At 32.2% G+C, this 13,469-nt stretch overlaps 2 protein-coding genes across 11 annotated transcripts in view; one reads left to right on the top strand and one right to left on the bottom strand.

Annotated features, from left to right (window-relative positions):
• Positions 1 to 217: 217 nt before the first annotated feature.
• The window catches only part of LOC122631347 (potassium voltage-gated channel protein eag), a 76,924-nt gene continuing 63,672 nt past the window's right edge, over positions 218 to 13,469 (bottom strand). For 4 of the 7 annotated variants that reach the window (XM_043816934.1, XM_043816936.1, XM_043816935.1 and 1 more), the window contains 5 exons: positions 13,069 to 13,432; positions 8,686 to 8,801; positions 6,468 to 6,584; positions 3,330 to 3,475; positions 218 to 3,266 (listed from right to left, as the gene is read on the bottom strand). In XM_043816934.1, the coding sequence (XP_043672869.1) occupies positions 2,134 to 3,266; positions 3,330 to 3,475; positions 6,468 to 6,584; positions 8,686 to 8,801; positions 13,069 to 13,432 (1,876 nt within the window). In that variant the 3' untranslated portion in view covers positions 218 to 2,133. The remainder of the gene's footprint in view (positions 3,267 to 3,329; positions 3,476 to 6,467; positions 6,585 to 8,685; positions 8,802 to 13,068; positions 13,433 to 13,469) is intronic. The other 3 variants (XM_043816938.1, XM_043816939.1, XM_043816940.1) reach the window with 1 other exon arrangement.
• LOC122631349 (MTOR-associated protein MEAK7) lies at positions 8,887 to 11,998 on the top strand. 4 transcript variants are annotated; one of them, XM_043816943.1, is made up of 3 exons: positions 8,888 to 9,048; positions 9,937 to 9,990; positions 10,534 to 11,998. In XM_043816943.1, the coding sequence occupies exon 3, from the start codon at positions 10,534 to 10,536 to the stop codon at positions 11,863 to 11,865; it is 1,332 nt and encodes a 443-aa protein (XP_043672878.1). In that variant the 5' UTR covers positions 8,888 to 9,048; positions 9,937 to 9,990; the 3' UTR covers positions 11,866 to 11,998. The 4 variants fall into 4 exon arrangements, with proteins under 4 accessions (XP_043672879.1, XP_043672878.1, XP_043672877.1 ...); XM_043816942.1 differs by lacking the exon at positions 8,888 to 9,048 and adding an exon at positions 9,411 to 9,780; XM_043816944.1 differs by lacking the exon at positions 9,937 to 9,990 and having other exon boundaries at positions 8,887 to 9,048.

Here is a 13,469-nt window from a genome sequence, read left to right as displayed (position 1 = left end):
ATAATTACACGTATATATATATATATATATATATATATATATATATATATATATACATTTATATGTATGTACATGACTTTAAAGTTACATCAAGTTATAGAGTTATAGTTCGTTCTTTTAAAGTACTTTCGAATAATGATCGAATTTAAATTTGTCTCGAATGTAAGTCTTGGATATAACAAAACAAAACAAAAAAGAAATAAAAAATCAATGAAAATTAAATTTATAAGATTCAGTTTTCATAATTGATATTCAAATATATTGTTACTACTAGTAATCTTTTGACAACAATTTCGACGAACTCGTCCAAGCACGAGAGGCAAGAAACGAAAGAAAAATAAAAAATAAAGAAAACGTAAAAGAACAATTCGATGACCAACTTATATATATATATATGTCTGTGTTTGTATATATATATGTATATATACGCGTACGAACGTGAGTCCACATAAGTACGCGCAAATAAATATAAATATATATATATATATATATATATATATATATATATGAATATAGTATATACACATCATAATTACAATATATATACATATAATATTGCTGTTTGGCTTCCTCGCGAAATACGACGTGCCTTACTTTTATATCCATTTTTTTTTCTTTTCTTTTTCATTTCATTCAGCTCAGTTTGTTTTTTCTTCTTTCTTTTTTGATTCTCTCTTTTCTTATCTTTTCTTTTCGATTAGCACGTCGGTCCTTCGCCCGTCAATAAATTTAATGACGATTGTTTAATTTCGTAGCAAGCGTTTCGATCGAAGATAATCTCACTTTTTTCGTAAGTTAGATAGAAATGCGGCCTATGAACGTCGGCGGATTAATAGGTGGTATCAAAGCAAACGCTTATATTCTATAGTTGTGCTCGCGTGTGATCTCTCGTGAATATAAAACGATCGTGAAGATGCGTCATTGTTCTAGTAAATATCAATCCTTTTGATCTGATTATAGGGCGCGGCCAAAAGTTTTTAGATGGATTAAAAATTACGTAAGTAAATCTTAAAAATCAATTACTCTATTTCCGTGACTTTTTAGATTACTTTCTTTTTTTCAAATTGTAAAAGTACAGGCCTAGCTTGTAAAACTACGAGCTTGACTATTAGCTTAAAAAGTCACGAAAATGAGCGATTGAACTTTCAAAATAGTTTAAGAATTTTTGATGCATCTAGGAACTTTTGAAAATAAATAAATAAATAAATAAATAAGTAAATAAATAAATAAATAAATAAATAAATAAATAAATAAAAAAAGACGAATTGTACAATTTGATTGTCCCGTTACAATCTATATCATCGATTCGTATCGATGACAACGACGAGAAACTTGTAAAATTTCAATTGAAATATTATTGTATTTAAATATTTATTTGTAAATATTTTATGCGATCGCATAACAGATCATCGATGAGAAAATAACGCATCAATTCGATCGAATATATTTCGAGATCTTTACGAAGATCTATGCTCGCGAATAGATCCGCCGTCAATGCGTGTAAAGCTACGATGCACATCGCTCTTATAACGTGGATAATAACTCGGAACAATTTTCGATGTCTCTCGAAGAAGCCGTCGCAAGTTGTTGGATAATTCATTGGATCCTTTCTTCCATGATCACACGTAACTCAATACTAGTTCGAAGAGACACGCGGAATTGGGAGTCATCGAATCATCTTCACTTCTCCCTTTTGAAACCCTCTATTTTCTTTCCATAAGTTTATTTACTTTATATAATATTATCATGTCCTTAATTTTTTTTTTTTTCTGTTCGTTTCATTCAATTTCGTTCAAAAGTACGCGCAAAATGAATGTCACTTCGCGAAGCGATCTAGCGAAAATATTAGTAGTCCTTTAAGGTAGATGATAACGTTGGATTGTAAGATCACAAAACGTAGTCCGATCAAAGAAGAAAATTAGGCTGACTTCATTGGCCTAACGATAGTCCCTCGATCTATTGTCACTTTGGGACAAAGGGAGGGTGTAGTTAGTTAGTTTTTTTTTTATTTTTTAACGCGGTTCGCGATCAATTTGTTTGAATTGTAACGAAGCCATCCACCCAGATCGAGAATCACGAAAGGAAGAGGAGGAAATAGAGGATTAGGATGAAAAGATTAGATCGGAAGAACTTTCAATAATATTCTCTAGGCCTGGGTGGTGGCCTTTTTCGTTCGGACCTATCGGTCCTCTCGGTCCTTTCGGCACTGGCACTAGCCTCACGATCGTCGGTACATTCGAGCATTTGCGTAGTTTCCGTAGCCTCCGAGGGACTAACCGGTTGAGTAGCTAAAGGTGCGAGAGGCGCTGCACCCTTGTTGCGCGATTTACTTTTTCGTTTCCTTAATATGAGTGGTCCAAGTGCACTCGAGTCGTCACCTCTCGAGGTTGATGCTTGGGCAAGTCTTTCGAGAAGTTCTTTGCTAACTTCTCTCGAGGAAGTTTTGTAATCGGAACTACCCGATAATCTGTCCGAATCTTTTGACTGTTGGTGATGGTGGTGATGATGATGATGATGTTCTTGACTCTTTGAACTACGTTCCATAGGCTGTTGTTGTTGCTGCTGTTGCTCTCTATAACCTTCGCCAGGTGTCATGGAAGTACTCGTAGACGCCTTCTGTTCAGACGTTTGCATACTTTGTGGAACAACTTGCTGTTGATTCACTTGCACTTGGCAGGACGGTTGATTTTGAGCTGAACTACTCGATGGGAAATTCAAAGGTCTCTGCTGCTGCTGCTGCTGCTGCTGCTGTTGCTGTTGTTGTTGTTGTTGTTGCTGCTGCTGCTGTTGTTGCTGCTGCGAGATGACCGTACTTCCCGGAGGTGTTGCAGCCAATGGAACTCGGCTCAACAAAGTCTGAAGCATGTCCTCCATCTTAGCGAGTCTTTGATTCACTCTTTGCACTTCCAGCTTCAAGTCGACTTTCACTTCTAATACCGCCGCAAGAATCTCACGATCGTGACTAGGCTGAGTCGATATCAAACCACCATCGTAACTTTCCAGACGTCGAAGTTGCAATTGCTTCGAGTCTACCGAAAGATTCTGAGACTGTTGTTGTTGTTGCTGTTGTTGCTGATGTTGTCCATCCTTATCAGCACTATCTCCTCCACCTGTTTCTTCTATCGTACCACCTAACTTCCCGAATTTCGGAAAGACCTTGTTCGTTCCGGCACTAGAACTTGGACGCGAATCTCGTGCACTTAACGATCTCTTGAACGTGTCCCCGGCTGTACCTGTTTCACTACCTGAATCCAGACTGGAACTACCTGTAAAGAAAAAAATATATTTGCAATAAAACGTCCAATGAAATACATTTTTTATAATCTTACCTAGCAATCTTCCCCACTTGCCAGTTCGAGGTTTGGCTGCGATATTCTCATCGGTGGACGGTTTTCTCGAATGAGACGATTCGCCATCTTTCCCATCCTTACTGTCTCCTTTCTCAACATCTGCCGTATGTCTCTCTCTACGAAACCTGCGTAAAATAATATCAAGACGATAAGAATTCACGTTTCCAATCTGATGCTCCTTTTTATGGAGCGTACACAAAGGTGTATATATGTATATTGTATATATATACAGGATACGTAAAGGCTGGTTCATCTAGGCAATAATGGGGACCAAATGACAGTGTACAATTATAAGAGGATGGAATTTAATTTCATTCGTGTTAGAAGAAACACGTTTTCCTCTTATTTATCCTCTTTCTTTCTTTCTTTCATTCTTTCTTTCTTTCTCACTTTCTTTCTTTCTTTCTTTCTTTCTTTCTTTATTTCTTTCTTTCTTTCTCACTTTCTTTCTTTCTCACTTTCTTTCTTTCTTTCTTTCTTTCTTTCTTTCTTTCTTTCTTTCTTTTTTCAATGTATAATCATCAATTTGTAGTCAGTTTAGTTGGGGAAAACTTTTTTGCACGGGTTCAAGAAACTGGTTCTTGTAGCAAATGCGAGATCGTTCTACTGAGGCTAGAAAAGGGGTAAACAGCTCCAGCGGTGTTCACGAGCAACCTACTTTGGTGTGCCTACAGGATTCAAATATCAAAAATAGTACCGTCGGTGGTGACAAAAATGGCGATAATAAAAAACATACGGGAAGACGAGCGACCTCGGTGAACGCCGATTTTAGAGAACTCTTTCCAATCGGAAATATCTTATTCTTATCGGGTTCTTGATATCGTCTTCAACTTTCAAAACTTTTCAAACTTCTTAAATGGTAGGTAACACGTTTCTCTCTAGAAAGTTTTATAAGTTAAAAACGTGACCACTTCGAGTCACCTACTTTGTAAGTTTGTTTTTTGTTATAGAATGTATTACGTCTGTGAATTTCTTTTTCTTTTTTTTTTTTTTAATAAAAACTTGAATTGTTATAGGTGACACGTATATCAGCTATTAATTTGATTTTATGTTTAACGAATTGTTCAATTTGAATCAACGTTCACCGATGTGACGATATAATATAATCTCGTAATAATAATGATAATATAACATGCCGCTTGAAAAAATTTGAGAATGGCTTTACGAGAAATTTAGCGATTGCATATTGCAAGAGCACCTGGCAAGCATCGTGTGCATTTTAAAGAGATATAAAAGCATGAACCCGAGTGATAGCTTTTTTATATACACAGTATACGTATGTGTGTGTATATATATATATATTTCTATATGTGTGTTATATATATATATACTCCACGTTGGATAGCTTTTTTAAAAATTTTTTAATGTAATCATGCACAGCAGGTGAATTTTAATTATAAGAAAGAGAAATAAATTATTGTGTTATTAATCTTTTTGTTCTCTTTAACTTTAGAAAAGCCGACATTCTCAATATTTTTCGAGCGGTCTTACCGTAATAATTATTAAAAAATATTAAATATATATATATATATATATAGGTGACAGAGAAATTTGAATCCTAGAGTGTGTTTATCACATGCATCCCACGTTAATTGCGTTCAATCAATCGAAAAGTATTGGACGCTCAAGGCTTATCACAAACTCAGTACTTCTTCCATCTTCTTCGTTTTTAACAATTAATAATAACAAATAGGATAGAATAAAATCGAATCTATGTTCTATGACGAGAAAAAAAAAAGAGAGAATTATTTTATCAAAATGAAAAAAATACCAAGTTCTAGCAATCGCTTAATAAAATCCTGCCTTCGAATACTAAATAAAGTATATTATATGTGTGTGTATATATATATGTATTAACGTGTACATATATACGTGGTATATACCACATATATATACACACAGACACATATATATATACATGGTGAAAAAAGATGCGCATAACCTTCTAAAGGCGTATATTTTACAGCACTCTAGCATTCGTTAAAATTGCAGTGATTTTTTAAAATGACAAAGATTATGTAATAATATTATGAATGAAATGAAACATGTGGTTATCTCGAAGAGGTACGTCGATGTAAATATATACACACACTCACACTCATACATGTTTTTATTATTATTATTATTATTATTATTATTATTATTATTATTATTATTATTATTATTATATTTTTACTACTACTACTACTACTACTATTTTTTTTTTGTTAAATAACGAGTCGTACCATTTCGAGCTGGAGCAAAACTCGCTGTGAATGACAAATAATATAAGCAGCGTACTAATTATTTTATGTACATCGTATTAGTAATATTTAATCTCTTAATCTCTTTGATTTCGTGATCTTAATCTCTTTTCGAATTTAATAGATTATTTATTTTAGAAAATAAGTTTTCATCAGAAAACATTCAGAAGATTAAAAGGAAATATACGATGCCCATACAAATATCACGAGCGAGTTAATCGTGCGACATAATATATATATATATATATATATATATATATATATATATTATGTGTGGTTTGAATGCGTGTGTATATGGATGTGATTAGTGACTTACGATCATATGAATCATTTCGTCTATAGTAGATAAATATATCATATTTACACGGAAGAAAACAATCGCTCTATATATATATATGTATTAATAATCGCAGTCCAATATATTATTGAAAATAATAATATAATGTATAAATATGTATATATATATATAAAATAGAGAGAGAGAGAAAGAGACAATAATAACGATAATAATAATAATAATAATAATAATAATAATAATAATAATAATAATAATAATAATAACAACAATAATAATAATAATAACGATAATAGTTAATGACGGCAAGTAATGATAATAAAGTTAAATTCAATAATAATAATGATGATGATGATGATGATGATGATGTTGATAATAATAATAATAATAATAATAATAATAATAATAATAATAATAATAATAATAATAATAATAATAATAATAATGATTAATAATAAAAAATAGTGTATATATATATACACTATTATATTATATATATATATATATACATAATAGGTAGCAAAAAGATGGACGGAAAAAAGAATGGAGAAGAAATAAATACGTAAGAAATGAAATTGCCTAAAACTGGGCCAGGGCGGCAGGACGTTCACGGTGAGCTCCTCGTCTGAATCCTGTTGGGACCGTGTTGAAACGGCTTTGGACACGCTGATCTGGGCTTCCCCATCGGTCTTGAACCTTTTTCAACAAGAGGCCAGCCAAGCAACGATCAAAATTCACATCGATGAGTAGAAAATAAAGGAAAAGGAATAATATGTATACATCATGCGTGTACGTGCGTATGTATGTATTCTATAAGAGAAATATCATCAATTTTTTCAATCTCCTTTTTCATAATTTTATACACACATACACAACATATGCGCATAAGCGCATGCACATGCATACATATATTCTCTTTTTCATTTGTTCACACATACGCATGTACATACGTACATACATACATCATTTTCATTCGATTTGTCACCAAAATGTCGATTATGTCTTTTCTCGATAACGTTTATTCTGTGTAAATATTTTAATTGTCGCAGCCATCTGTAATTATTTATTAAAATATAATCTAACATTCATTCGTGAGATCGATAATTAGTATTTTAAATCGATTATCGATATTTTAAGAGGAGACCCCAATCCTCATTCTTTTATCTCTTTAAGTTGGTAAGCGTGAAAAGAGATTTGATTTGTGCGCATGCGCACACACGTACACACCTCTCTCTCTCTCTCTCTCTATCTCTCTCTCTCTCTCTCTCTCTCTCTTTCTTTTTCTATCTTACTACTCTGTCTTTTAAATAGGATTCGAACTCGATAACACACTTTCTCGTGTAGTCTGACGGTGTGAACATATGGTAAAGAAATACATACGATGAATATAACACTTACGAAAGAGAGAGAGAGAGAGAGAGAAGGAGAGATAGATAGATAGATAGATAGAGAGAGAGAGAGAGAGAGAGAGAGAGAGAGAGAGAGAGAGAAAAAGAGAGAGAGAAATCGAAATGATCCAACGTTTGCAATTTTCTTGACTCATTAAAAAAGATTTTTATCATAATTGTTATCATAATCAATGAAAAATTAATATCATATATATTTATAACATTCGTATGTTATATCAGTAATCGTGTAAAAAAGTATTTTCATTTTTATATTTCATTTTATTTAAGCAAAACTATTCAAAACGTTTTAACCTTATTTACAATCGCAAACGTGAAATCGGACTTTATATTCTCTCGTACGATGTCTTCCCATCCTTCGTACATACATATAACACAACAAATTAAAAGACAGAGATACGTGACACAGTTTAAACGAATATAGCTGAAAATACAAAAATATATGCATCGATATGCGAAGGATGTGTCCTCTTTTTCTTTTTTTTTTCATTTCTTTTCATTTACTTTTTTAAATTAGAAAAAATTCGTAGTATGCGGAAGCAATATATATATATATATATATATATATATATATATATATATATATCGTAATACTTATAAAAGTAACGAATCTCTTTTTATTTTTAAAAAAAGAAAAATAAAGGAAAAAAAGAACGATCGATCACGAAGGAATTAAGGTTAGGTCAACGACAGATTGGGTTAAATGATCGTCTATGAATGACATCGAATGAGAAATCTTCGTACATTAATTTACGTTCAATTGAAATTTCCCATTTAACTCATCTTTAGTTGATTCTTATATATATAATTTTTTATTAAGTTAATATCGATTGCTAATATAAGGAAAACTTGAAAACAATGCGATGATTATTTCTCATATTTTAATTACATTTCCTTATTCATTATTTCTGTTATGGATAACCATGTTGCTTTCGTGAAGACCTGTAAAATATAACCTCAAAAAAAAATAGAAGGAAATTTCGATTTAAATGCAAGATACTCGACACTCGAATTTGATCGTGAAAGTTCAAAGTAGTCCGAGTATCATCGTTGCATCAAATCACGTTGTATCAAAGCAGGTACGTTTAATACGAGAAACCTTATTTGTATGTATATATGTATACATGTATTTATATATATATATTGAGATAGGATTTACACGTAACAAAACGTGAGAGAATTGGATTGCGTTTTCCTAGAATTTTTAGCTTGAAATATTTCTGCAAACGAATCCCCAGATTTCGTCTAATTTTAACAATCGAATTCTCGCGCCAATTTCATTCGAAACGACGAGGACGTCTGCCGTGATACAAACACGACAATCGTAGAGAAATGTATTTTTCTAGAGTAAATAATAGCATGTTTGTTTTTCTTTTTCTCACTGTTCTTACCTTGAGAAAATTTTCCGAACTAAATGATCCTGTGCTTGATCCAACTGTGGCTCGTTTTTTCGTCTTTCAGCGAGCTCCTTTTCACGACGCACGTCAGCCACCTTTCGAAAGATCAGCTGCACAAATAATAATTATCGATATATGTATATATCGATATATACATACATATACATATAAAATATTGAAAGTAAAACGATCGATCGAACGATGTTAATCCTTTTTGTTTTTTATTTTGTGTCTTCTACTTTGCAATAGAATATGTAAATGTTCCAAAACAATTCGAATAGTGCAAGAGTTTGCGCAATTAATTTATTCCGCTCTATTTTACATCACCACCATCATTATCGGTGAAATACCGTGAAAGTAAGTTCTTTATATGTACGCATAATCGATCTTACAACGACGCCTCGAATTTCCTTTGTAAACTTGATTACGATTAATTACAGCAAGAATAAAATCGGTTTAATCTCGTTTTATCTTTCTTTTTTCTTTTTCTTTTTTTTAATGTTATTTTTTCTTTCCCGCGTAAAAAAAAAGCATTACATAACCTTGCAAACATTTAACAGCATAGCTGATAGAATGATATTAAAAAACGATACGTATGTCTTTTATATGTGTGTACTTTAATTTGATATATTGTTAAAATGACATTTGAAAAAAAAGAAGGAAGGAAGAAAGAAAGAAAAAAGAAATTGTAAATGGTGAGTGTCAATGGGGTTAACCAAAGGAAAATAATTCTCCGGTAAGGGGTAACCGTCCGTGAAATAAATGGCATCCGATAAAACTTTTCTTCGCGAGAGGTTGAAAAAACAACAAGAACACAGTGCCTCGTTTTTCGTCCGTAGATTTCAGTTGAATGTTTACATAAATGGGATATTGCGCGAAACACGAGTGTGAAAAAAAATAGATAAGATCTTATATTGGTCAGGCCCAGGGAGTTACGCGACGCATGCGCCGTGAAGTTAGTCGATAGGCATACAACTAGCGGCACAGTTCTCGGAGTCGACGTCGTTACACGTCTTAACCTCAAAATAAATATTCGCTCTCCTTTTATCACTTCGACACGTAAATCTCGACGTAAATCTCTCCTAAAAGGTATAAGCGAATTATAAATCGAAAATATGACAGGATTGGATTTTAATCGAATAACTGAAAGCTTGAATCGTTAATTTCGAAGCTTTTTAAATATTTTCTTGTTCTTTATTTCTTTTGTTTCTCCTTTATATTTCTGACTCGCGTTGGCTGGAAAAGTGCAGAGGAAAGATTTTATGGCTCGTCGTATAGAAGATTACGTACGTTTAGAAGGTTCGTATTTATTTGGTTATTTGTTCGATATTTGTCATCTTTTTTCTTTTTCTATTGAAATCAATGGATTTTTATTCGACGATTCTATATCACTTTTCATATGTTTCGATAACCATAAAAAGAAGATCGCCGTTCGTTCGACGAATTGAAACTAATATCGTCGATTTTCCACTCAAATGATTTTACGATGCTCTTATATTTACGAGAACACTTTGCTTCGTGGAGATACAAGCGTTTAAATTTTATGCTAGGATGAATGATGCTTTCTTAAAATTCATCATATATTTGCCAAATAGTGTCATATTTCTTTCTACGTTCTGAATATTGCAATTTTTAGGAGAGAGAATTAGTTCGAAAAAAGGCGCGTAAATTACGTAAGCTTCGTTTGTTTTTTTGTTAAAATTACTTTTTTACGACTTCTATTTTTGTATTAATTTTTATGGATTTTATTAATTTTAATATAAATTTATATTAGCGTAAAGTGAAAAAGTTTTGACTGACAAAACGGAGAATATTAACGAATTTTATGTCATTGGTTTTTAGATGGGTCATGGATCAAGCCGTTCTGCTTCTTCTGCAAATATTCTATCTGCAGAAGAATTAACGTTAGTGGACAATATTTTTAAATCAATGTCCAGAAGTTCGGGTTCTATAAAACGTGAAGATATTTTTAAACACTGGTCGATGCACTTGGATGACGTGCTTTTGCAATTTGTTGTAAGATTTCTTTGCCATGAACCTGGCAAAAAAGTCTCAGCCATAAATGGAGAAAATTTTGGTCGCTTATATGTTTTTGCAGTACGTGGAAGCGCGGAAGAACGTACTGATCTGATATTTGAAGGATTTTCAGAAGAAGAGCAGAAGTTTGAAATACCTACTGCCACTTTTCTGCAATATATTCAAGCTACTATTAATTCTTATTTAAGGCTGCAAAAAAATGCTGCTAATTCGCATTATCTTTCATGGAGTAGTATTGGTTGTACTGTGAATAATAGACGTATAAATATGCGTTCGCGAAGTCTGTGCGAAGATATTATCAAATATGGTGATGTGTTAACGGTTGATCAAGTAGTTAATTGGTTTGCGGCAGCTGCTACATTTAAAACTATTCAATCACACGTTTTTCAGTGCCTTTTTCTAGTTTCTCAGAAAAAAGGAGATAAAAATACAAGTGCACGGATTAATGATTTAAATCTGTTACCTATTTGTAAAGGTTTGGAAAATATTCCTCACTTTCCAAGTATTCTGGGGCTTGGTGACGTTTTGTTCCTAAATCTAAGTTTACCTCACGAACTCCGCAAAGAATGGAGATTCTTATTTTCGAGTCAAGTGCATGGAGAATCATTTTCCACCATGCTAGGAAGAATAACTATGCAAGGTGCAACAATTATTATATTACAAGATACCGATGATCATGTGTTTGGTGGTTTTGCTCCAGATAGTTGGAGATTGGGACCAAGTTTTATAGGAAATCAAGGGTGCTTCCTATTCAAACTAGAGCCAGATATTTTAACATTTTCTTCTACAACTTACAATAATCATTATCAATACTTGAATCTTTACCAACAAACTATGCCTAATGGTTTGCTTATGGGAGGACAATTAAATTATCCAGGCTTATGGTTAGATTCTGAGTATGGAACTGGTAAATCGAGTAAATCTTGCACAACGTTTCAAAATTATGTGCAATTAAGTGGCAAAGAGAATTTTAAAATAAAGCATTGCGAAGTATGGGGTGTTGGTCCAATACCAGCTGTAGAAGAAAATGTACGAGAAAACAAATCTGTTTTAGATCAAGATCCTACAGCTAAAGTAATGATGGAACTTCATGGACGTAAAATGCACAGCGAAGGTATCAGAGACAAAAAAGACTAATCACGCTTAAATATTTAAAGATTACTCTAAGACTCATATTACTATTAATTATATTGTATGGTCGTCATTGAAATTTTCAATTCTAATAGAAATTATTGAAAATTAAGTTACTGAGATTATATATACATACATATATATATATATATATATATATATATATATATATACACACAGAGAAGTCTGTGGATATACTTAAAAGTGAAAAATAAAATCTAATATATTGAATATTTAGTTTTATATTTTACCGACGAATAATTTTAATAGCGAATTAATTTAATAGTGTAAAAAAGCATCTACACGTTTTGTAGCACATGAAACATATGTGTGCGCGCGCGTGTGTGTGTGTGTATGTGTTAATGAGTCAGAAATTCTTGTTAGTGTCATCAGTTTATGGAGAATTTTAATCGATTAAATTAATTATTAAATTAATTAGTAAATTAAAGTACTGAACGTTTTTTGTCTATTACATCTATATTATATATTACCTACGTATGAATGTTTAAACGATATAATGATTATTCATATATTATGTATGTTACTATGTCAGATTAATTTGTACATTTTTTGTTGTTGTTACCTATTTCATTGAGTGTATAACAAAGTATCGTCATCGGACGGCCTGATCTCTTTTAATATATGTATATACATATATAATTTATTTCCTACACACATACATATATATATATATATGTATATATTGTGTGTGTGTATATATATCATTCGAATGTTGTATAATATGTATATTAAACACTGTATCTCGATGTTGAGAAATATCATAGAATGTGCAGTGTAATCTACATGCCTATTATATAGTGCCTGATCGTTTGAAATCAATGATCACAAAGGTGTGTTTCGTAATTACTACTTAACGTAAAGATTAGTCGCAAATAGCTATTCGAGGATGTATAATATATATACATATAATATGTTTCAAAAGTGCATAATAAAGAAAAGGGAAAAACAACTGTTTATCGATATCAAAAAATAAATAAAATTTATCACACTGTTATTGAACGTAATGTGAATTCAATAAAGTACTGAAAAAGTATCAAAGTTTTGTTCTAATCATGTAGCATATGTAGACGTCTTGCATGTGTAGATAAGACTAAAAAGAAAAAAGACAAAAAAAAAAAAAGAGAGAAAAAAGGAAGTAAAAAAAATTTAATTAAAAAAGAAAAATAATTAATCAAAGAGAACACTCACCCGATTGCTTAGATTGTACGTTAGTACAAGATTTCTGGCGAAGGAGTTTGCGAAGGCTTGATAAAAATCCAAAACTTCTAACAGTCGATCACGCTTAATGGTGTGAAGGTCACAATAAGTTAGTGCTCTAACGTTAGCCGCGCTCTGTCCAACCGATGGGTTAGTCCAAAAGCTGTCACCAAAGACATCACCCTTCCCAAGAATTGCTACTACCTCATCGTCTTGTATCACTTCTAGGCTTCCGGTGACGATGAAGCACAACGAGTCGATAGATTCACCTGTGTGATAGAGCAGATCACCAGGTGCACTGTGCGACATTGTAAAATGCATTGCTAAAGCACGTAAGCATCCATCGGATGCCAACCTGGACATCGATAATAACATATTATTAGTGATTAGTT

The sequence above is a fragment of the Vespula pensylvanica genome, chromosome 8 (genome assembly GCF_014466175.1).
Source record: "Vespula pensylvanica isolate Volc-1 chromosome 8, ASM1446617v1, whole genome shotgun sequence".
In the NCBI taxonomy this organism is placed as follows: Eukaryota; Metazoa; Arthropoda; class Insecta; order Hymenoptera; family Vespidae; genus Vespula; species Vespula pensylvanica.
The sequence above is the reverse complement of the archived record's forward strand: the minus strand, read 5'-3'. Positions and strand labels throughout refer to the sequence as shown.

What these genes read in the sequence shown, in the direction of transcription:
- LOC122631349 (XM_043816944.1), top strand. Translation starts at nt 10,534, where the DNA reads ATGGGTCATGGATCAAGCCGTTCTGCTTCTTCTGCAAATATTCTATCT.